This window comes from Tupaia chinensis, unplaced genomic scaffold (assembly GCF_000334495.1).
Source record: "Tupaia chinensis unplaced genomic scaffold, TupChi_1.0 Scaffold000075_1, whole genome shotgun sequence".
In the NCBI taxonomy this organism is placed as follows: Eukaryota; Metazoa; Chordata; class Mammalia; order Scandentia; family Tupaiidae; genus Tupaia; species Tupaia belangeri.
In genome coordinates, this window is record NW_006159535.1 from 939,130 (window position 1) to 963,719 (window position 24,590).

At 39.5% G+C, this 24,590-nt stretch overlaps 2 protein-coding genes and 2 pseudogenes across 2 annotated transcripts in view; 2 read left to right on the plus strand and 2 right to left on the minus strand.

Moving 5' to 3' along the window:
- Positions 1-24,590, minus strand: part of WDR89 (WD repeat domain 89) — a 137,154-nt gene that overhangs the window by 76,256 nt on the left and 36,308 nt on the right. The gene's annotated exons all lie outside the window — the stretch shown is intronic.
- On the plus strand, positions 186-968 carry LOC102468948 (60S ribosomal protein L23-like; annotated as a pseudogene).
- Positions 4,751-24,590, minus strand: part of SGPP1 (sphingosine-1-phosphate phosphatase 1) — a gene marked incomplete at its 5' end in the record, with an annotated part of 56,480 nt that continues 36,640 nt past the window's right edge. The window contains 2 exon segments of the mRNA XM_006142426.3: positions 4,751-7,165; positions 15,192-15,281. Of these exon segments, the coding sequence (XP_006142488.2) occupies positions 6,614-7,165; positions 15,192-15,281 (642 nt within the window).
- On the plus strand, positions 17,502-19,305 carry LOC114006163 (ankyrin repeat domain-containing protein 49-like; annotated as a pseudogene).

Below are 24,590 nucleotides of genomic sequence, written 5' to 3' on the forward strand. Positions count from 1 at the left end.
GTGAGTTTTAAGCCACCGGGTCCGGGACACAAACCGTGGTTGACTACGTGGGAGTCCAGCGAAATAGCCATTACGCTAACTGCTGGTTCCCAACCCCAAACTTTTAAAAAGTAGTAAAAGGCAGGCTATTAAACAATTTTTGACTTTAAAAAAATCATTGATCTTTTTACCAAACTGATGCGTTGTAAAAATTGCCCTCCCCGTAAAATGCACATACTAAAGCCTTTCTAGTGACTGCACCATTACGTAACTCATTCAACATGTATTAATAGCCTTTCTGTCTTTCCAGCATTCAAGATGTCGAAGCGAGGACGTGGTGGGTCCTCCAGGGCAAAGTTCCGGATTTCCCTGTGTCTTCCAGTAGGCGCCGTGATCAACTGTGCTGACAACACACGAGCCAAAAATCTGTATATCAGCTCTGTGAAGGGGGTCAAGGGACGGCTGAACAGGCTTCCTGCTGCTGGCGTGGGTGACATGGTGATGGCCACGGTCAAGACAGGCAAGCCAGAGCTCAGGAAGAAAGTGCATCCAGCAGTGGTAATTTACGACGAAAGTCATGCTGGAGAAAAGATGGTGTATTTCTTTATTTTGAAGATAATGCAGGGGTCATAGTGAACAATAAAGGTGAAATGAAAGGTTCTGGCATCACGGGACCAGTGGCAAAGGAGTACGCAGACTTGTGGCCCAGGATTGCATCTAATGCTGGCAGCACTGCATGATTCTCCAGTGCGTTTGTAAAAAATAACAACCAAAAACATTAAAAACTATTTGCCCCCCCCCTAAAAAACAACAACAAAAACATGTATTAATAGAATGAATGCTTGCTGTGTCCCAGAGTCAGATGTAAACAGATACACACACAAGTTCCTTTTCCACATGGACTTACATCACAGAGATGAAGACAGAAAATCTTAAAAGAGTGCCTAAATAATTGCAGGTTAAGAGGACCCCTAATTTAGGACAAGAGATAAACCTCAAATCTAAAGAGGTAATAATGTTGTGTCAATTAAAGAAAAAGAAGGACCAGCAAATAGTGTAATGATTATGTCACTGGACTCCCACATAGCCGACCGCGGTTTGAGTCCTGGACCTGGTGGCTTCAAACTCACACTGGGCAGGTTCATGTGCGTGCCCTAGATCCCGAGAGGAGAATGGAGAAGAGATTGTGGAGCAATCATCCCCCTTGGGGGGTAATTTCTTGCTTCCTGTTTCTCTGTCTTTCTGGTGAGTGCACATACACTACAGCAAAATTTTTAAAGATAAATAAATAAAATTCAGGAACCAGCAGTTGGTGTAAGAGCTATGTTGCTAGACTCCCATGCTGTTGACAGAGGTTGGAGTCCCGGACCTGGTGGCTTAAACTCACACCAAGCACATGTGTGTGCCTGCCCAAGATCCCAAGAGGAGAATGGAGAAGGGATTCCTGCATGGCCATTCCCCGTGTGGGGTGATTTCTCACTTTCTACCTCTCTGTCTCAGTCTTTCTGACGAGTGCATGCGCCCTATAGCAAAAACCTCTCCAAAATAAATAAATATATAAAATTTTAAAAGAAAAAAAAGTTATCTCCTTAGAAATTGTTGTGGCTTGGGGACCAGCAGATGGTGTAGAGGTTAAGGTGCTGGACACTCCCACATGGTTGACCACAGTTTGAGTCCCGGACCTGGCAGCTTGCTTTCTCTCTCTCTCTGGTCAAATGAAAAGATAAATGAATAAATAAAAATTAAAGAAAAAAAATTTTAAAGAAATTGTTGGGGCTGACAGGTGGCATGGTAGTTAAAGGCGCTAGATTTCCACATGGCCAACTGCGGGTAAAGGCCTGGACCTAGTAATTATTTGGTTTTCAGAAAATGGGGGCAGAGAACCTTAAAAAACGAATGTTACATGGCTGGTCATATCCTACTACGTGCACCAAGACTAAAAAGATGAAAAGAAAAATTTCTCAGAGGCTCTCCAGAGCAATGAAAGAACTTGTTTTTCATATTTATAAGCAAAAGAGCTTTCGTCATCACTGAATTTTCAGGGTGTGCGATCAGCACAGGAGTCAAAGTACACTGTGTCCTGCTCACAGGTGGCTGCCGGTCAGACGTAGATTCTCTATCTGGAGAAAAGAGGCAGGGGAAAGACACTAGGGAAAAGTCAACTAGCTGAGGTTTAAAAATGAATGTTTACTTCCTTTAACATCTTCATTTTAATAATTACTTTATATAACTTCATTCATTGTCATTAGTTTATTATTATTATTATTATTGAACTTGACCAGAGAGAGAGAAGGAAAGTGAGAAAGCAAGCTGCCAGGTCTAGGACTCAAACCTCAGTCAGCCATGTGGGAATCCAGCCACCTTAACCATCACACCACCTGCCAGCCCCAGACATCTTTGTTCTGAAAAAATGTCTCCTCTCTAAATTTTCCCTCCTCTGTGTCCCACAAGGAAAGCAGTTTTTCTTCTAAAGATGTGTAGTAGTCTGGACCATGAGGAGCTTCCCGAAATGTCCTTTGTAATTAATATGTTAAAACTTTTTTATTACGCTATTTATGACTTATTCGATAACAAAAATGCTCAAGCGTAAGTTTTTGATTTATGTAGACTTCAAAAGAAACTCGAGTACCAAAATTTGACCCCAAAAAATGCAGTATACTAACATCTACTGTGTTAAATGACCTTTTCTCAAACAGCTGTCTCTTCCCTTCCTCAAAAATCTTAGCAAACAAAAACTCCTTTCAGAAAATCTAATTCAACTAGAAAGTTAAATTTTTAAAATGATTCCCAGATGAAACATTTTGGTTTTAAAAATCTACGGTAGGGACCAGCAGTTTAGCGTAATGGCTATGTCGCGGGACTCCCATGTAGTTGACCGCAATTCACCTCCCGGACCCGGTGGCTTAAACTCATGCCGGGCGCGTGTGCGTGCATGCGCAAGATCCCGAGAGGAGAATGGAGAAGGGATTGTGGCGTGGCCATCCCCCCTGGGGGGTGAATTCTCGCTTTCTCTCTCTCTCTCTCCCTCAGAGAGAGAAGAAATTATCCCGCAGGGCGATGGCCACACCGCAACTCCTTCTCCTTTCTTACCTTGTGATTCTGGCCATGCACGCACATGCGCCAGCTGTGTTTTTCAAGCTGTTGTGTCCATAACACCAACCAGTCTGCCACACACGATCCAGCTGCCTTAACCACTGTGCCACCAGCTGGCCCAGCACTTACTTATGATCATTAAATGTTTTGTGAAAACTTGCCTTGAAGAGGCTGGGGAAGAAAGAGGAAAAACTATGCCTTTAAATTCCTTTCATTTCATGGAATTAATTTTTATTTAGTTTAGTTTTTTTTTTTTTTTTGGAGAGATTTTCACTGTAGGGCACGTGCGCTCGCCAGACAGACAGAGAGAGACATAGAGACAGAAAGCGAGAAATCACCCCCCAGGGGGGATGGCCACGCTGCAATCCCTTCTCCTCCATTCTCCTCTCGGGATCTTGGGCACGCACACGCACCCGGCGTGAGTTTTAAGCCACTGGGTCCGGGACACGAACCACGGTCGACTACATGGGAGTCCAGCGACATAGCCATTACGCTAACTGCTGGTTCCCTTTAGGTTCTTTAAAGAGAGATTTTTGCTATATAGCATGTGCACCCCGGGGAGGTGGCCACACTGCAATCCCTTTTCTTCCACTTTCCTTGTGGGATTTTGGGCACGCACACACCCACACCTGGTGTGAGTTTTTAAGCCGCCAGGTCTGCAACCTGAAGCATGGTTGACTACATGGAGTCCAGTGATCTATTCCATCTGCTGGTCCCTGGAATTAATATTTTTATGGTTCTCTTTGAAAGACACATTGAATAAAAATTCCCTGTAAATAAAATCAGAAAATAAAATATGTCAATCTTGTAGTAGTTGTTTTACATTAGGTCTTGTAATGAGTTTTAGCAGAACTAGTTTTTGCAATTCACATATCATGGTATTTTTAAATTACAAAATAGTTACTACGTCTTTAAAAAAATATAATTATTTATTTAATTTTTAAATTTATTCATCCGTTTATTTTAATTTGACCAGAGAGAGACAGAGAGAGAGAGGGGGGGGGAGTAAGAAAGCAAGCCACCAGGCGCAGGACTTGAACCGTGGCCGGCCATGTGGGAGTGTCCAGCGCCTTAACCACCATGCCACCCACTGGTCCCAGTCACTACGTTTTCATTCTGTTTGAAAAGTACCTGTTCCTAGTCTTAAAATCAAACTCCTGACATTAGCAGAACAGCAAAAACTAGCCACATAGTTTACTCAAACTTTTTTATGCATTTAGTATTTCTTAAAGAATTATTTTATTTATTTAACTTTATTTATTTATTTGTTTATTTTAATTTGACCAGAGAGAGACAGAGTCAGAAAGAGAGAGGGAAAGTGGGAAAGCAAGCTGCCAGGTCCAGGGCTCAAACCATGGTCGGCTATGTGGGAGTCCAGCACCCTTAATCACCATGCTGCCTGTTAGATCCTATGCATAAAGTTTTTAAAAGAAATACTGTGAAACTTTCTACTAAAAGTGCAATGTTAGAAATGATCATAAATGGAGTGAAAAAGCAGTTTGAGCCTTAAATAATTTTTTTAATGTCTTCTATTGCTAAAATACAGACTTTGGTTTTGAACAAAAGGCTTTAGATGAAAAACCCACTAGAATAAAAATCACAAATATATTTCTTAAATCTCTACCACATAATACGAAGACAAATGCATAGAAGGCAAACAAAACAAAACAAAATGATCTTCATCCATCTTGAATTTGGCTTTTATTTTAAAATACATTTATTTAGCATAGATCTGTCATCGGACAGGAAATAATAAGACACAAAGAAATAAAATACTTTCAAATACATTTTAACCTAGACACAAAAATTAATAGGATAGCAAAACTCAAACTATGGAAACCTAAAATTCAATTCATTAAACACATACTTAGAAAGAAAAAGCTCTTTTCACATTTTCCAATGTACCGATATATTCTCAATTGCCTTTTCCTAGTAGGTAAAGGGCCCAAATTTAGTTGCTTTACTTAAAATTATCAGACTCAGTTTGGGTAAAAAATTACCATGTCCCTAAATTCTCAGTCAGAATTATAAAAATATGAGCTCAAATAGTTATGCTGCCCAAAATAGACACATCTTAAGTGATACTTCTGTATAATCATATAGATATTGCACTAAAATCAGTAATTCCATACCTGATGTTCATTTATAGGGAAAGCTAATTGTCTTCTTTATGAAAAACCTACAAATAAACTTAACTTAATGTTAACCTAATTACAATCACACTTCAAAATATAAAGGCACGGACAGACAAAAGAATAGCTTAATATTATACCCAAATTTTCCACTGTGAAAATAAGAAGTTGAAAAAAATAATAGGATTGAAAATTCTTATTTTTAGATTATAGAATTTACCTTGAGTAGCTCATAAATGGGTATTAAAAGTGAACGTGCTAAATCTAATCTTTTCCAAATAATTTAGAAAAAAGGTTTGTTTCCATGTGCATTGTCCCATCTATAAATTTCAACTACATTTCCACTCATTGGAAATATCTACCAGCAGTATAAACATTCAAGACAATGTACAAAAAAATATATCTTGTTCCTATAACTTACAATGCACAGAAAAATACCTACAAAAATGGAAATAGTTATCCACTTAGCTTTTCGATAAATTAGTGAGAAAGTTTAGCCCATTCCACATTTCTTCCTCAAAAATGGCTAAAGAGTGAAGGGTGTTCACTTCTATCCCTCTGTTTTTAAAATGGCCTGATTATATGTAACTTAACATTTTATTTCTATATCACAGTATACATGGCATTTCGTAATTCAGCAACAAAAAGGCACAATTAGCAAGCAATAAAATTCAGTACCTGACTTATTAAAATGATATCCAGAACAGTTGCAAATAAAGTACATTCAATACAGTGTACAGAACTTAGGGGGAAAAAAGACAAACAAAAAAAAATTGAAAATGAATTTTTCTAAAAATTTGGTCCATTGAAAACGCCCCCCATGTCCAACCTCATGGGTAACAGGAAAGGTGATGGCAGTGTAAAGAGAGGCAGTAAATCAACATGTGGTAGCATAGGAATTCTGCTCTAGTGGTTATGCAATTCAATTAGGAAATGGCTCCCATTGTAAATATATGTTAACTATATTTGTTAATAATGACATACCTGTATTAAGTCCAAATACACAGGCACAACTGTTTGCATATTATTATTGATTTTATAATACACCCCCATGGTTAAAAAAAACTTAGGCATATTATTTTATATATAACATATACTAGATATAAAATTGCATATTATATACCTTAATATATATTATATATAACCTGAATCGATAACAGCACAAAATTCTTCAAATATTACATGGACATTCTAAATGGATACTTATCATTTTCTCAATACTGAAAAAGTTCAGTTCACCTAAAATATTTGAATGTGCAATGATAAAATGCACTGACTCTTACGAATTTACTTAAATAATTATTTAAGTTAAATTCCTGCAAAAGCCTAACTCTGATCTGGCTTTTACTAGAATATATTTTTATATATCAGTAACCGACACCTTTCTTTAATAAAAAAATATTTCTCCATCAAGAGATACCAATAAAGGAAAATATGTAAGGAACCAGACATGTGATGGAGAAACCAACTGTCCCGTAGGTAATATACCGGTAAGGGAGTTCAACTTCCATGTGTTGTCTTGCTTTTCGAATATCATCACATGGTATTTTGAAGATTTTACAGGCTAAAGGAATGGTGATCTTTTTCATTATATCTCTGACTATGAGTACAACCACCATCCCTATGAGAACCCGCAACATGGCTTTTCCAATCAGAGTCACAGTAATGGGGGGCATAGCTAAAGGTAATGTATCTAGAGAAGGATCTAATATTAGACCCATGTTGTAAGAAACATGAGATCCACATGCAATTCCAGCACCACTTCCTAGAATCTCGGCTGTGTCTCCTCGGGATGTGCTCCAGGTGTCAAGAGTGAAAGAAAAGATCCCCAAAGCTAAATGAAGCCCAATGATGAATAATGGAGCATATTTGTGAGTTTGGTTGAAGTTGTCAATCAGGTCCACAAATGGATAGAAGACAGCTAAGATTAAAAGGGTATATAGGAATCCAGCAATAATATCCTGGGAAAAGATAAAAGTATAGCTGTTTAGTATAATCCTATTTTTGGCATTTTAAATAGATATATTTCATATTTCACTTGCTAAATAGACAAACATTTTTAAAAGTTGTGAAAGTGTCAAAGTAAACTTTACCAATTGACCTACAACAGGCACTAAAAACTGTTTTAATGATAATAAAAAGATTTATTAATAATATTGTTTTCATAGTTCTACCCTTTTGTAAACTACACATATAATATACACAAAGTTATATTCAAGCTATATTCAAATTCTGAACAATCAATTATACTTTACAGTGTAGTTTTAATTTCTAGGAAAAACAGTATACTTATAATTTAAAAAATTATCTCCATTTCCATGCATTTAAAATATAATTATCTCCATGATCAAAGAGGACATATCAATAAATCCTAGGTAGTTTTTTGTCCTCACTCACTCACTTACTCATTCATTCATTCACTCACTGAACAAATACCTATATGTGCCTGGTGCTATTTTAGGAGCTGAGGACATACTGCTTAAAAAAGTGACAAGGTTACTGCTGTTACAAAGCCTACATTTTAGTGGGGAAGACTCACAATAGCAACAAAAGGAAGCAGATAAATACTAAGATTCCATATGGTTTAAAATGTTATGAAGCATCTAAAGCAAGACAATGGGATGGTATGATGAAGGACCCTATTAGAATGATTAGAGAAGCCTGTCTGGGGGAGGTGACACTTGAATAGAAATTTGATTCTAAAAGTGAGCCAGCTCTGCCTTTTGAGCTAGAGAACAGTGTTCCACAGAATGGGAATATCAAGTGCAAAGGTCTTCAAGTGGAAAAGAACTTGGTGAATCAAGACACAGAGAAATCCAGTATGACTCAAACAGTTAGTGAAAGAGAAGGGGGATGTGACATGAGGTCAAAGAGAGAGACAGAGGTCCAATCATGTAGGCCAGGTAAAAATCCTAGATTTTATTTCAAACATGATAGGAAGCATTGAAAGATTTCAAAGCTGGAGTGTAAAATAATCTGACAGGTATTTGTAAAAGAGCACTCCATCTGCTTTGTAGAGAATGGATTATAGGGGAAAGGTGTGGACATCAGAAAACCACTGAAGACACTAGTAGGGGCCAGTCTCAGTAGCACAGTGATCACAGCATTCTGCTGATCCTGCATGGGAAGGTCCTGGGCCTGTGTCCTGAGGTCTCCCTATACATGCTAGGTAGGCACACACAAGCCTATAATCCGGGCTGGCTGAGGCTAGGGGTGGACTGTGGCATAAAGTCTCTGTTGGGAGTGAGTGCCTCTCTCCCTCCACTCTCACCTCTCATGGGAGAAATAAACAAACATAAGAAGAAAAAAGACACGAGGAGGAGGGTACAGCAGTGGCCCACTCTAGACATGGTCCATATCTACATGAAGAGATGTATAGATGGATTCAGAAAAATATTTTAAAATTAGATTGACAACTTCAACTTGGTGATGGTTTGGATACAGCAAAGAAGCAAAAGGGAAAGGGAACAAAAATGACTCCAAGTTTTAGGCAGGAGCAACTGGGTAGGTGATAAAAGATAGTTTATCAGAGGAAAAAACTATTATTAAAATAATGTTCCTTTGAATTGTTCTGCCAACATAGAAAAACGTTCTATAATTTCTACCTTAAAACAAAATCCAATCCTGGTTTCTTACTGAAAAATGTATTAAAGGGTTTTCTTTGGGACCAGCATATGTCAGAATGGTTATGTCGCTGGACTACCATGTAGTCGACTGTGATTCGAGTCCAGACCAGCGGCTTAAACTCATGCAGGGTGTGTGTGCGTACCCAAAATTCTGAGGGGAAAATGGAGAAGCGATTGCGGTGTGACCATCACCCCAGGGAGTAATCTCTCAATTACTATCTCTCTGTTTCTCTCTCTATCTCTGACAAGCGCACACACTCTATAGTGAAAAGTCTCCCTTTAAAAAAAAGAGAGAAAGAGAGAGTTCTCTTTATGGCATTTACTTCTAAACCTTAATTTTAACGTAGTCATATTTGACAGTACTGGTTAAGAACGTCTTTCTTGGGAACCAGCAGTTGGCATAATGGCTATGTCGCTGGACTCCCATGTAGTCGACCACGGTTCGCATCCCAGACCCAGTGTCTTAAAACTCACGCCGCGCGCATGTGCGTGCGTGCCCAAGATCCCGAGAGGAGAATGGAGGAGAAGGGATTGCGGCGTGACCATCCCCCCTGGGGGGTGATTTCTCACTTTCTGTCTCTATGTCTCTGTCTGTCTGGCGCACATGCCCTATAGCAAAAACCTCTCAAAAAAAAAAAAAAAGAAGTCTTTCTTAACAAAAACAGTATGTTATTCAAAAGGTTTACCTTTCACATTTAATACTTTGATACACTCAAAATTGATTTTGACTCTAGTGTGAAGTAGGAATCGAAATTATTTTTATTTTCTTATAGATAACCAATTAGTCCAATCCCCCACAGATCTGCAACGCCTTCTTCCTGACATGCCAAGTTTGCACATGTGCATACTGTATTTCTAGGCTCCCCTGTTTTATTGGTTACTGGCACTCTGTTCCAGTGCCAGTCTCATTACTGTTCCCTTCTGATAAGCTCTGATGAGGTGAGGCTAGTAAGCCCCTCCTTTTATTATTCAAACATTGCTTTTGAATTTCTTAGTTCTTCTTGCGCCAGTCATTGCTCTTCTAAGTGAGCTACAGAATCAGCTTCTTACATTTCTTAAAAAACCTTGTTCGAATTTTTTTTAAAGAATTATAAAATAACTCCATCATTATTTTTGTTTGTTTGTTTTAATTTGACCAGAGAGACAGAGAAAGAAAATGTGAGAAAACAAACTGCCAGGTCTGAGACTCAAATGCGCTCAGCCATATGGGAGTCCAGCATCTGTAGCCACCATGCCACCTGCCAGCCCTCCTTGTTTGGATTTTGATTGGTGTTAACTTATAGGTAAATTTAAGTAAAAATAATGTTTTTACTAAAACAAGTCTTCCCACCGATAAAATGATAGCTCTTTGCTTAAAGCTTTTCAATGTCTAAAACCATTTAAAACAATTTCGTAATATGGGTCTTTAACAATTATTCGTAGGTACCTGATATTTGTAGCTGTTATAAAAGTATTTATTAAATGTTTTTAAACTTTTGTTTCTGTGTATAAAAACAACAGATCTGCAAAACTTTCTCTTACAGCTAGCTATATAGATAATTTATTACTTCCATAAAGGTTTTTTTGGATTTTGAATACAAACTATTCTTTATGAATATGAAAATTTTGTATCATCTTTTTTTTTAGATTTTTGCCATAAGGCACATGCACTCACTGGAGAGAGACACAGAAGAAAAGTGAGAAATCATCTCCAAGGGGGGATTGGCCACACCACAATTCCTTCTCCTCCATTCTCTTCTAGGGATTTTGGGCACTTGAACATGTGCCTGGCATGTTTTTCAAGCTGCCAGGTCCGGGACCCAAAATGCAGTCAGCCATTTGGGATCTAGCGCCTAACCACCATGTTGCCTGCTGGCCCCATGTATCTTCTAATTGTAATCTTTTTTTTACTCATCACACTGGCTTATACTGCCTAAACAATGTGGAATAGAAGCATTAGTATCTTCTTTTGTTGATTTGTTTTGGGGCGTGTGTGCTCACCAGAGAGAAGGAAATTGAGAACGTACTCTCCCCAACCCTGCAGGAAAGGTGACACCATGATTCCTTAGGGTTTTGGGCACACATGCCAGGCAATATTTCTCAAGCCACGAGGTCTAAGACTCAAATAGTGCAGTCAGCCATGTGGGATCCAATTACCTTAATCACCATGCCACAGGCTGGCCCAGCAATAATATGAATTGAAATATCTTTTTTTTTTTTTTAATTTGCTATAGGGCACATACACTCACTGGAGATAGACTGGGGTTGGTAGTGAAAAAGCACCCCCTGGGGGGAATGGTCATACCACAGTCCCTTCTATTCCATTCTCTTCTTGGGATTTTTGGACACATATACACACACACACATACACGTGTGTGTGCAAGGTCAGTGTGTCTCTAAGCCGCTGGATCCAGAACTCTTCACATTCTGCCATGTGGGATCCAGTCACCTTGACTACCTCGCCAATGGCTGGTCTTGCAAAATTATTTAATATTTGTCTTCACTGCTCCAAAAACTTGATCATGTCGAGAACTATTTTAATTTTGCCTACCCATATGCAGGCCCTTTTACTCATACACAGCCTGATATAGTACACATTCTACAAACACATAATATTGATTAAAGGCCAGTTTTTTCAATGCACTAAATTAGGTTAAGATAAAAACTCCCACCATTATTCTCACTGTATATCAGGTCAATAAAAATTTCGTCATGGGTTGGCAGAGTCAATAGTACAGGGCTTCAAACTACTGTTCTACATGATGTTTGATTCCAAATCAGAATACTAGGAATTCAAGAACAGCTACAGAAGATACAGACGATACTAAAGAGACTAAGAACTGAATATGGAGGGACAGCCAGTGGCTTGGTGATTAGGGTGGCTGGATTCCTCACAGCCGACTTCGCAGTTCAAGTCTCAGACAAGGTGGCTTGAAAAACATGTCAGGCTCATGTGTGTGCATGTCCAAAATCCAGAGAGGATGGAAGAGATGGTGTAGTCTTTCTTCCTGGTGGGGGAGGGGAGGGTAGTGCTCTATTGCTTTCCCTTTCTGTCTCTGTCTTTCTCTTTCTCTCTCTCTCTCTGGCAAGTACACTCAACCCTATAACAAAAAAAAAAAAATTTTTTTTAAAGATAACTGAAACCATGCTGGATATTTGACCAAATCACTAAATATTTCATTTTTCAAAAAGAATGGTATCAGGGCCAGCAGGTGGCATGGTGGCTAAGGGCGCTGGACTCCCACATGGCCGACCCAGTTTGATCCTGGACCTGGTGGCTTGCTTTCTCCCTCTCTCTCTCTGTTCCTCTCTGGTCAAATTAAAATAAACAACTAAATAAAGTTCAATAAAATAATTCTTAAAAAAAAAAAAGAATGGTATCTTCGAGATTATGCATTCAATATAATCAGATTCTTATTTCTCTTTGTATAATGGTAATGAATCTCAGAATAATACCTAATTATCTTTTCCTCCAAGAAATACCAGAGGTTCCTTTTATTCTTTACTTGCCGAGGGTATGTTTGTTTGTTGGCTTTTTTTTTTTTTTTGAGAGTTTTTTTTTGCTATAGGGTGCGTGCGCTCGCCAGACAGAGAGAGACATAGAGACAGAAAGTGAGAAATCACCCCCCAGGGGGGATGATCACGCCGCAATCCCTTCTCCATTCTCCTCTCGTGATCTTGGGCACGCACGCACACACGCCCGGCTTGAGTTTTAAGCCACCGGGCCCAGGACGCGAACCATGGTCAACTATGTGGGAGTCCAGCGACACAGCCATTACGCTAACTGCTGGTTCCCCCAAGGGTATGTTTGTTTGACAGAGAGAAACAGAGTAAGAGAGAAGAGAAAGCACGCCCCTCCCACATGGGGCACGGTTATGCCGAATCCCTTCTCTTCCATGTCTCCATCCTGCTGAGTTTTGGGGCAAGCACACACATGTACCTGACGTGTTTTTCAAGCTGCTGGGGTGGAAATTCAAACTGTCATCAGCTATGTGGGTGATCCAGCATCCTTAACAACTAGGGTTTGGGTCAGGCCCCAAGGTTCATTTTTATCACTCAAAGATGCATAATCATTTGGCAGATTTCTAGAAGGGTGAAAAGATTTCTGAGGGTAAAAAGGAGTGATTCAAACTAGGCACAGAGGATAGATAATATTCTCTGGTGGCAAATATTAAATTTCACATAAAGATAGGATAGTCTAATTATAAAATTTATAAAAAATTAGAAAAATTATATGCAAATTCACAGCTGTACTGAATACAATGATAAAAAGTTCACATATAACTTATTTATTAAAACAGTGTTTGCGACTTCTGAAAATTTACTAGTGAAGGAAAAGTGGAGTCAAGAAACTTAAGAAATAGAAGCCAGCATTTCTACAGCTCTGAAATACAGTAATGAGACATAAGTAGAAAATTGTAGGAATGTTAAATTGTTAAGGAAAAGAAAAGAATTGATATGATCCATTAGAAATTTTAGGATTACATTAATTCATTTTTCATCTTTTATTCTATAAGATAATTTACAGTATATTTGTAGAGTTTCTTAAGAGACACCATAGTTAGATTCTGAGGATAAATAAAACACACAGTTACTGTTCTCTAGAAACTTCTTTACAGTCTAACGCAGCTGACAGATAAGGATAAAAGGACCCAATTTAGGGGAAGTAGGAGAAAGGTTGCCTATCCAATCTTGAGAAAGAGAAGACAGGGAAAGTAACAAAAACATCTGCAGTGAATCTTGAAGAACGAGTGGGATAGTCAGCGAGGCAAACCAAGTGAAAAGGACATTTAAAGCAAAAGTTACAGCATTCCTAAAGTTATGGAGGTAAGGAATGTCCTTTGCATTTGAGGAAACATACACAATTCCATATGATATATGTGAGTTTAAAAAAGTCTACTAAACAAATCATGAGGGCCAGCCAGTGGTGTAGTTGTTAAAGCGGCTGAATTCCATATAGATAATTGCGCAGTTCACGTCCTAGACCCCGGTGGTTTGAAAAACAGGCTGGGAGCATGTGCATGCATGCCCAAACTCCAAAGAATAGAGAAGAGGGGACTGTGGTGTGGCTACCTTACCTGGGAATTGCTTTTTCACTTTTTCTCTCTCTAACAAGTAAACATACCCTATAGCAAATTTATTTTTAAAAGATAAATAAATAGAACAGGAGGCTACAGGACAGAACAATGTCAAACAGGAAGTAGGACTACTAATTAAGAAATTTCTGAGGACCAGAAGTTGGCGTAATGGCTATGTCACTGGACTCCCATGTAGTAGACCACGCTCTGAGTCTGGACCCAGTGGTTTAAACTCACGCTGGGCACATATACATGTATGCCCAAGATTGCGAGAGGAGAATGGAGAAGGGATTGTGGTGTGGCCATCCCTGGGGGTGATTCCTCGCTTTCTGTCTCTCTGTCCCTCTCTGTCTTTCTGGTGAGTACACGCGCCCTTACAGCAAAAACCTCTCCAAAAAAAAAAAAAAAAGAAAGATATTTCTGCAGAATATGGTCAAGAAATGCAGTCCAGAACTAAGGGGAATCAGTGGCAGAGTAGGTGTGCCTGCAACTATACTGTGCAAGGTCTCTGTGCTGGTATGTTTGAAAGTGAATTACAGTGACCAGCAGTTAGCGTAATGGCTATGTCACTAGACTCCCATGTAGTCGACCGCGGTTCAAGTCCCGGACCCAGTGGCTTAAACTCACTCTGGGCACATGTGTGTACATGCCCAAGATCCCGAGAGGAGAATGGAGGAGAAGGGATTGCGGGGCGGCCATCCCCCCTGGGGGGTGATTTCTCGCTTTCTGTCTCCCTATCTATCTCTGTCTCTCCGGCAAGTGCTCACACCCTATAACAAAAACCTTTCAAAAAAAAAAGTGATTTACATTCTCAAAAATATATATATATGATGCCAATCCTAAAATATTGATGGAAAAGAGAAGAAAAGTAGAATTTAATATATAAATACAAATGGTACCAGGATAGTGCAAGTTCAGTTAGTCTCTCTAGTCATTAGATCTTTGTTAATACTTAGAGCTCTCCTTGGTTTCTGTATTCAGTTGTTGGTTTGATTAAGTAATAGGAGAGGCATAGAAGAGACTGCAAAGGAAAATAAAACTGAAAGAGGAAGGAGGAAGAAACGTTATCCTGAGTATACTACTTGGCCATTCTGATTCCTGTAATCTATTTCTATAAAATATATGATTACTACATTAAAACTTTATAAAGCATTGTGTTGATATTTTTACAAACAAAGTTACATGACTTACAATAACTATTTTCTAATTTAGGTTTTGTATAAGTTTACAAATGATTAGAAAGATGAAATTGCCTCTCAATGTCAGAAAAAAATAAAGCATTAAGAACAAGATGTTTTCCTTACCAGAATGGAGTGCATTCCCATGTAAATTCTACTTAGGCAAACTAGAGAACACCAGCAGGGAATAAGAATCAGTCCATATATAAGAGGATACTAAGGGGGGAAAAAAGTAAAATTAGTTAAACAAAATAAATTAGACATAAACAAGCAAATAAAAAGAACTATGTGTTTTTTACTCCCCATTGTATTCCCAGCACCTAGACCTGTACATACATAGGACACATTCAAGAAATACTTTTGTACAGATGGACAAATGAATGAAATCTCAGGTTTCTGCATTTTTCATTGCAGGAACAGGCTCAGTGTTGTCTCTACAGTAAATATTCCATCACTGTCAGGCTACGAAAGAGTAATAGGCAGCGGACATATTTTTAAATATGGCTCAAAAACGAAAGCACCTCTGGAGTAGGACCTGAATCTGTCCATGAGAAGGCCCTCACTTTCCTGGGAAGTGTTACTGGGCATCATCTCCCACTCATGTCTATCAGTGACTGCTATCTGCAATTCATGTTGACATTTCCCGCCCTCTATTCAATATTCAACACCTTGTAGTTTTCCATGCCTCTGTGAATTCCTCAATGAAACTGAGGCCAGTGTGACTGGAATAGAATAGTGAAGCTGAAAGACGGGAGTAGGGTTGCAAAGAAGAGTAGTCAAGATTTCGTACACAGTTGCTCTGATTTGACTTCTCTATTACATTTACCATGGCCCTCTATTTTTTTTTTTCCTCAAAACTCTAAATACCCTTGATAATTACATCGTCACACTCTCCGGGTTTCCCTTTCACCATGTATGTTTCTTTCCCAAAGAAGAGTCTACCTACCCTTTCTTATTCCTTAAACATTAGTATAAAGCATGTTTTGTTCTTAGTAGTAACTGGCAGTCTCACCCTTTATTATTTTTTTAACTGCCACTTAGCACACTGAAGACCTATCCATTTCCCTGGGTTTAAGATTTATATGTTCAACTCCTGCATATATATCCACCTTGAGGTCCCTACAGAGTTAAGCCTACTATACCTTAGGGCAAACTCATCCAATCATCCGAACTTGTCCCTCCTCTCATATTTCCTATTTTACTTGGAAATATCATGAACTACATAATAATCTAGGTGAGAAAACAAATGATCTTTGATAACATTCCTATACCACATATTCAACTAATAACCAAGTCTTAGTAATGTCATCAACTAAGTGTTCCTTGATCTGTCACCATTTCCCCACGTCTACTTATACTGCTCTTGCTTAGATCTTTAGAGTTTCTATTCCAGGCTCTACTTATTTCTCTAGCCATTTTCCACATGCACAGAGATCTTGGTTCAATGAGTCAGACAGACATGCGACCATATAACGAGGAAAATGCTATGGCAGGATTTACTAAAAATTCAGAGGGAGTCCAGAGGATGAGCATTTAACTTATAGGATGATAACAAAACTTCTCAGAATAAGTAATACTGAAATTGTCTTAAAATCTGAGTAAGATTTCATTGGAAAAGGGAAGGAGAAAGCACCAGGTAAACAACATAGAGAGTATTACAAACAGCAAAAACAACATGAGCAAAGGCTTGTGTGTAAGAAATTGTGAATAGCTCAGTTTTCTGGAATAACAAGCTTCTATTCTTGCAGGGGCAAGGCACTAAATGGTGAACACAAAAAAATGCAATTATGTGATATATAAATATGTATAAATGATAAACTATATATTACTTACATAAAACAAGATAAGTAGTATAAAAATTTTTTAAAAGAACATATGTTGCAGAAATAGCAATAAAGTCTATCTACATTTTTAGATTTACTTGCAGTTAGGTCAGGGTCATGTGACCTGCTTAGGCCATTGACCCTCTTTCAATCATTCTTTGAGCATTTTTCTGGTCCCTAGTGATGTGACCCTGGAACCCATATGGTAAGAAGCATAACATAAGCAAATTTCCATCAACCGGGGTCCCTGAGATTCTCAGTGGACAGCGCTATTTAGCAAATCCATAATGGATATGTAACACAAATGATATAAAACATTTTGTTGTGAGACCAGTAGGCAATAAGTATTAAGTTAAGGTGACTGGATTTGGGGCCAGAAGGTGGTGTGATGTTTAAAGGTGCTGGACTCCCACATGGCCAACCATGGTTCAAGCCCTGAACCTGGTGGCTTCCTTTCTCACTTTCTCTCTCTCTCTCAGCTCTCATTGCTCAAATTGGAAAATAATAATAATAAATAAAGTTTAAAAAATAAAAAAAGAAAGAAGGTAGCTGGATTCTACATGGCCCACCGTGTGTTCAAGTCCCAGACCTGGTGGCTTAAGAGACATGCCGGATGCCTATGCACGTATGTGCAAAATCTCTAGAGGAGAATAGAGAAGAGACTGTAGCATGGCCATCCCCCTGTGAAGTGATTTCTTACTTCTTCTCTCCCTTTTTCTCTCTCTCTCCATGTGTCTCTCTCTAGCAGGCACACATGCACTATAACAACAAAAGGTTCTGGGAGACTCGCAGTGGAGATCGTCCTCTTTGGAAGAGCTTGATGAATAAATAAAGCAGACATAACTCATCTCTACAAAATTCACTTCTACATAATTCATCTCTCTATTTATGCCCTTGCATTAGCAAAGCTTTTCATTTAGAATAGTAAAAAAAGAAAAAGAAAGAAAGAAAAAGAAAAAGAAAAAGTTAATGGTGATCGAAAACCAGATCCTGAAAATTCCCTGGGCTTTCCTGAACACTTGAATCAACTTGAATTCCTGGACACCTTATTCCCACTGGTACTCAAAGTCTATGGGCAGGCAATTCTGATGAAGAAGAGGAACAAGGGAACCAGCAGTTAGCGTAATGGCTATGTCGCTGGACTCCCACGTAGTTGACCGCGGTTCGCGGTGGCTTAAAACTCACGCCGGGCGCGTGTGCGTGTGTGCCCAAGATCCCAAGAGGAGAATGAAGGAGAAGGGATTGTGGCGTGACCATCCCCCCTGGGGGGTGATTTCTCGCTTTCTGTCTCTATGTCTCTCTCTGTCTGGCTGGCGAGCGCACACGCCCTATAGCGAAAAAAACCTCTCAAAAAAATAAATAAATAAAATAAAATAAAATAAATAAAAAAAGAAGAGGAACAAGATGAGAAAAATGAAGAGTGGTATCAATTCTAAGAAAGAAAAAAAAAAGATCGAAGCAAATTGCTTCTATGGGCTGCTGAAAAGAATCAGCCTACTACTGTGTGGAGACTGCTTTCTGAAAAGGCCACTCATGTGAACACTCGGCATAAGGACAAGTACACGCCTTTCTATTGGGCAGCCTACCCTGGAGACCTAGACGACATCCGTGAGCTGACTGCACCAGGGGCAGATGTCCATGCAGTGACCGTGGATGGCTGGACATCCTGTACAGTGCTTGTAAGTGGAACAACACTCGAGTGGCTTCTTTCTTCAGCATGATGCAGATATCAAAGCCCAGACAAAAGACCTCCTGACCCCTAGCATCTTGCTGCTGAGCACAGAGACAGCAAAGATACCCTAGAACATCTCCTGATGAAACCAGGGCTGAAAAACCACTGGAAGAAACTGTGTTGGATATCACCAGAAGAGCCAGTATTTACCACTACCTCTTTTTTTTTTTCCCAGAGAGTTTTGCTGTAAGGCTTGTGTGCTCGCCAAAGAGACAGAAATGAAAGAAAGAAATCACCCCCCAGGGGGATGGTCGCCCGCAATCCCTTCTCTTCCATTGTCCTCTCAGGATTTTGGGCACTCAAGTACATGTACCCTGTGAATTTTAAGCCGCTGGGTCAGGGACTTGAACCATAGTCGACTACGTGGGAGTCCAGTGATGTAACCATTATGCCATCTGCTAGTCCCTATCACTCACTACCTTTTGGAAATTGTGGAAGGTTGTACAAATTCTTCACCTCAGTCTCAATCATTCTAGTAACTTTCTGAAATTTCTAAGTACTGGTGCCTCCTCGGTGTGGGATGTAAACATCCCCATAATACAAAGTTGACAGCAAAATGTCTTACACAAGAATTTCATGGTACTCATTATAATACTGTTCTAGGTGAATTGCCTGCCCCTGTGTACTTGCCTTTGCCCTTGTTAAAGTGTATTTGAAAGTAGGAGTAGTTAACGTAATGGCTATGTCGCTGGATTCCCACTTAGTCGACCGCGGTTCGAGTCCCGGACCCAGTGGCTTAAAACTCACACCGGGCGCATGTGCGTGCGTGTCCAGGATCCCGAGAGGAGAATGGAGGAGAAGGGATTGCAGCGTGACCATCCCCCCTGGGGGGTGATTTCTCACTTTCTGTCTCTCTCTGTCTGTCTGGCGAGTGCACACACCCTATAGCAAAAATCTCTCCAAAAATAAAGAAAAAGTTATTCAGATATATTGTTGATGATTTCTGTGAGATTTGTTATTTCCATCAGAGATAATTTCAACTGAACCTATGGTTAAAAACTTGACATGGTTGTGCAGAAAATAAACGTATTTTTGGTACTAACCCAAGAGAAATATATTTTTAAATATCCCATATGCTGAGTCTTTGTTGAGTATTTAATATAGTGACATGTATTATTATAAGAGAAGATAACTCGGAATTGACATGAAAAGACTTAAATATACTCATGTAGGTCAGCTGTCTTCTCTACATTATCATCACCAGTTGTTTCTATTTTAAACAAGAAAAACTAACATGTTGGTTACTTGAATCTTCATAAGTGAAAAAAATTTTAAACACAGGTCTTTGTCTTTTAGAACTTTCAGAAAAGCAGTTAGCTTGGTGTTCAATCCATGAATGTTATCTACTGCCTCCCAGACCACAATTTACACCCTCCTGTGGACAGTCCTACCTTGTGCTGGCCATCCTACCTGATCTTATTCTTAGGGCGAGTCAGTGTGACCTTTTAGACATGCACACAACTATACTTTGGTCTAGGTGATCCTAATATACCTGCTCCCCAACTGCTAATAAGTGCTTAATCCTGATGGTCTAGACAGTCCTCATAATGTCATTTGATTGCACACCAAATAGTGATTTTTCCAAGGTCCTCTCTTTATGCAAATAATACAAAGACAGTGACAACAGAAAAGGAATTATAATATTAAGGAGATGACTATTACGTTGGGACTAGACCCATAAAAAGCTCAGGCTTTTGAAAAATTTGTGTGGCTAGTGAGAAAAAGCCCAAGTATAAATATTCAAGAAAAATAAAGTATGAATTTTGATCCCCCCAGGAAAAGTTTTTATTGTGTTAAGTAGCTGAGGTTTGGAGGTTAAGTCATTACCACAGCATAACCAAACCTACCTTAATTAAAACAGAAATACACACAGGATTAGAAGTTTGGAGTAAGTTACAGTAGTAAGTAGAAGACGGTCCACAGAGGCTTCACTGAAAAGCTGCAACTGGAGGCAAGACTCGATGGAGGTGAGAGAATTGGTCAAGCAGGCAGGCAGTAGAAACAGTCTCTAAAGTCTGACTGGCAAAGAGCTAGTGTGACCAGAGCAGAGAGAGCAAGTAGAAGAGGTCAGAGAAGCGACAGAGGGCCAAATCGAGCAGAGCCTAGGAAGGCACCACAATAACTTTGTGGCTGGCCCAGCCAGGGTGGTAGGATAACACTGTGCAATACCGGCCAATATGGGAAGACCCAGGTTCCAATGAGCACACCAGGCCTGCATGTGATCCTGGCTAGCCGAAAGACTAAGGGGAGGATCACAGCGTGGCAGGGCCTTGTCAAGAGTGCCTATCTCTACTGCTCTATCTATCCTGCATAAATGCACTGTCTTTAGAGTACATTTTAAGAGAGAGAAAAATAATACATTTTAAGAGAGAGAGAAAGAAGTTTGACTTCTACTGTGAATCAAATGGGGAGCTACTGCAAGACTAGCCCCGAACACTAGTGGTTAAAGGAGCCAGATCGCACATGGCTGACTGAGGTTCAAATTCTGGCCTCGGCAGCTTGAAAAACACACGGGACCTGGATGTATGCATGCATCCCAGAAATACCCTAAATAAAGAAGGGATTGTAGCACAATCACACCCACTGGGGGTGCTTTCTCCTCCTCCTTTTCTCTGGGGAGTAACTGCAGGTATTTGATTTAGATCAACAATCATGGTGGCTGTTACGTTGTCGAGATTATATGAAAAGAGAGTACAATTACGTAAACAGGGAGACCACTTAGGATGCTGTTGTATAATCTCAGTGAGAGATTACAGTGGCTTCTGTCTCTAGAGCAGGCACCCAGGCCTATAAAATAGTTCTGTTAATTAAAAAACAAAAAACTGCTAACTGCAAGAGAGAGCCAAAGAAGTAAGATAATCTATGTTTTTTTCTCTCTCTCTCTGTTTTTTTTTTTTGGCCTTAATCCTGTAAAGAAGTAAAATTGTAGTTATTTATAGGAGTTCTCTATACGTAACAGATTGAAGAAAAATTCATCTATAGAGTCTCAAAAGTCAGGGATGAATATAAAGGAAAAGGAATGCTTTTGAACAGAAAAAAACTGGGATACCATTTTTTGAATTCTACAAAGTCCCAGATATTTTTTTTTTTTTTTTTGGAGAGGTTTTCGCTATATGGCGTGTGCCCTCACCAGACAGACAGAGAGAGACATAGAGACAGAAAGCGAGAAATCACCCTCCAGGGGGGATGGTCACACCGCAATCCCTTCTCCTCCATTCTCCTCTCGGGATCTTGGGCACGCACGCACACGCTCCGGCTTGAGTTTTAAGCCACCGGGTCCGGGACGCGAACCGCGGTCGACTACGTGGGAGTCCAGCGACATAGTCATTAGGCTAACTGCTGGTTCTCGTCCCAGATGTTTAAACAGGCAAAATAGGGAAGTTATCAAGCTAGATTCAGAGGTTAAGGAATAAGCTGTCAGTCTTTTCTTTTGTCCTGATCCATGGCATCTTCAGATGTCACTGAGATAAGATATCTGGCAAAAGAATAAGTTGCTTTTATTTATTTAATTTTATTTTACATACAAATAGCCAGCGTGATTTCCTTCACTGGGTGGCCATTTTGGACAATTCATTCAAGGAAGATCGTTTAGTCCAACTCGATGAAGCCTGTGTCCTTCGCGTATTGACGGAACAAATGACCGCACATGCTGAGGCGTATTTCCCGATCAGACGGTGCTGGTTCGAGCACACGCGGCAAGAGCGAGAGCCCTGGCCGAATTTTTGTGGGTGGTGCTGATGACCCATCCTGCTTCCGGCGGGGCAACAAAGCAAGGCAAGCTGCTTTTATTTTTAATGACTTTTTTTGGCTATTAGTTTCTATCTTCAGGATATTTTCTCTAAATTTGTTTCTAGGGAAGAAAAGCACATTCTGGGGAAGCACCTATCCAGTTCCAACTATTGATGACTTTTGAATTTAGTCCCCATTGAATAATACAATAGGATTGGATATACATCTCTGAGACAGGATGAGTTCATCAGGGAAGTGAGTGTAGACTGAATAACAGAATTAACAGAATTCTGAACCACTAAGTATCAAAGCAAAGAAGTATTTCATTAGCAATTTTTAAAATGATTAAAAAGGTCCATGGATCTTTTTTGTTTTGTTTTGTTTTGCTTTTTGAGAGATTTTCACTATAGGGCACGTGCGCTCGCCAGACAGACAGAGAGACATAGAGACAGAAAGTGAGAAATCACCCCCCAGGGGGGATGATCACGCTGCAATCCCTTCTCCTCCATTCTCCTCTCGGGATCTTGGGCACGCACGCACACGCGCCCAGCGTGAGTTTTAAGCCACCAGGTCCGGGTCACAAACCGCGGTTGACTACATGGGAGTCCAGCGACATGGCCATTACGCTAACTGCTGGTTACCGTTCCACGGATCTTAATGACTAAATAAAAGTAAAATTTTTTAAAAATAATTATTTATTATTTCTTCATTTGATCAGAGAGACAGAGAGAGAGAGGGAAAGTAAGAAAGAAGGCCACCAGGTCCAGGACGCGAATCACAGTCAGCCATATGAGAGTCCAGCACCTCAACCAACACACCACCTATTGGCCCCTATAAAAGTAAAATTTCTAATATGGAACCATGTGGGAAAGGGAAAATTATGTACAACTAAACAATCTGTCCTATTTATTTTATATTTAAAAATATACATGTTATATCTACCTTTAATTTTATGTAAACTGTTTCTAAAAGCAAATTTAGGACCATTGTCTTCATTTAAATGCAACTTAAAGAAAAAAGATATAGAATAACCTTTGCCAATAAATGATAGTTCGCCAAAAATGAATATCATGAGAACTATATATAAATTTCAGAACTTTCTGCACCACAATAAATGTATACTCTAATTCCATCTTTGCATGAACTTTTTGAAGTCTCTCATGTATAGATCATTCCTCTTCACTCACCTTTGTTACTTCCCCTTTTTTCATGATTCTTGGTATACTCCAGGGCTTAGTTCTAGGAATAGATATTTGTCAATCTACACTCACTTCCCTAATGAACTAATCCAGTCTCAGAGATGTATATCTAATACATATGTTCACACCCAAATCTATGTCTCCATTCTGGACCTCTCTCCTAAGTCCCGGACTAACCAATTGCCTACTTGATAGTTCCACCTCAGTGTCTAACAGGCATCTCAAATGTAACACGACCAAACCTGAACTCCTGATTTTCCTCTCACAGCCCCTCCCTACCAGCTATTGCAGTAGTTGTAATCTTCCTAAGAGTTTCTCCACTGTTCCAGTCCTCAAGACAAATACTTTGCTGTTATCCTTGACTTCCTTTTTTCACATCCAACATTCAATCTATTAACAGCATCAGATATACCTCAAAATATATTCAGTTGTTAACTGTAATCCTCATAGTAATCACAAAGAAAGTATCTAAAAATATATATACACACAGAGAAAAAAAAAAAAAAAAGGAGAGAAGGGAATCTAAACAGTATAGTACAAAAACCCAAAATCAGGGACCAGCAATTGGTGTAATGACTATGTCGCTGGACTCCCATGTAGTTGACCACAGTTCAAGTCCCGGACCCAGTGGCTTAAACTCACACCTAATACGTGTGTGTGCATGCCCAAGATGCTGAGAGGAGAATGGAGGAGAAGGGATTATGGTGTGGCCATCCCCCTGGGGGGTGACTTCTTGCTTTCTGTCTCTTTCTTTCTGGTGAGTGCACATGGCCTAGAGCAAATACCACTCAAAACAAACAAACAAACCCAAGATCAACTAAACACAAAAGGAGGAAATAATGGAAGAAATGAGGAACAAGAAATGGTATAAAACAAACAGAGAACAACAGATAAATGGCAGAAGTATGTCATCCCTATTACTAATTAAACAAAAATGGTTTAAACTTTCTAGTCAAAAGGCAAAGACTGGCTCAATGGATAAGACTACACGATTCAACTATATGCTGCCTGAAGAGATTCTCTTCAGATACAAAGACACAAA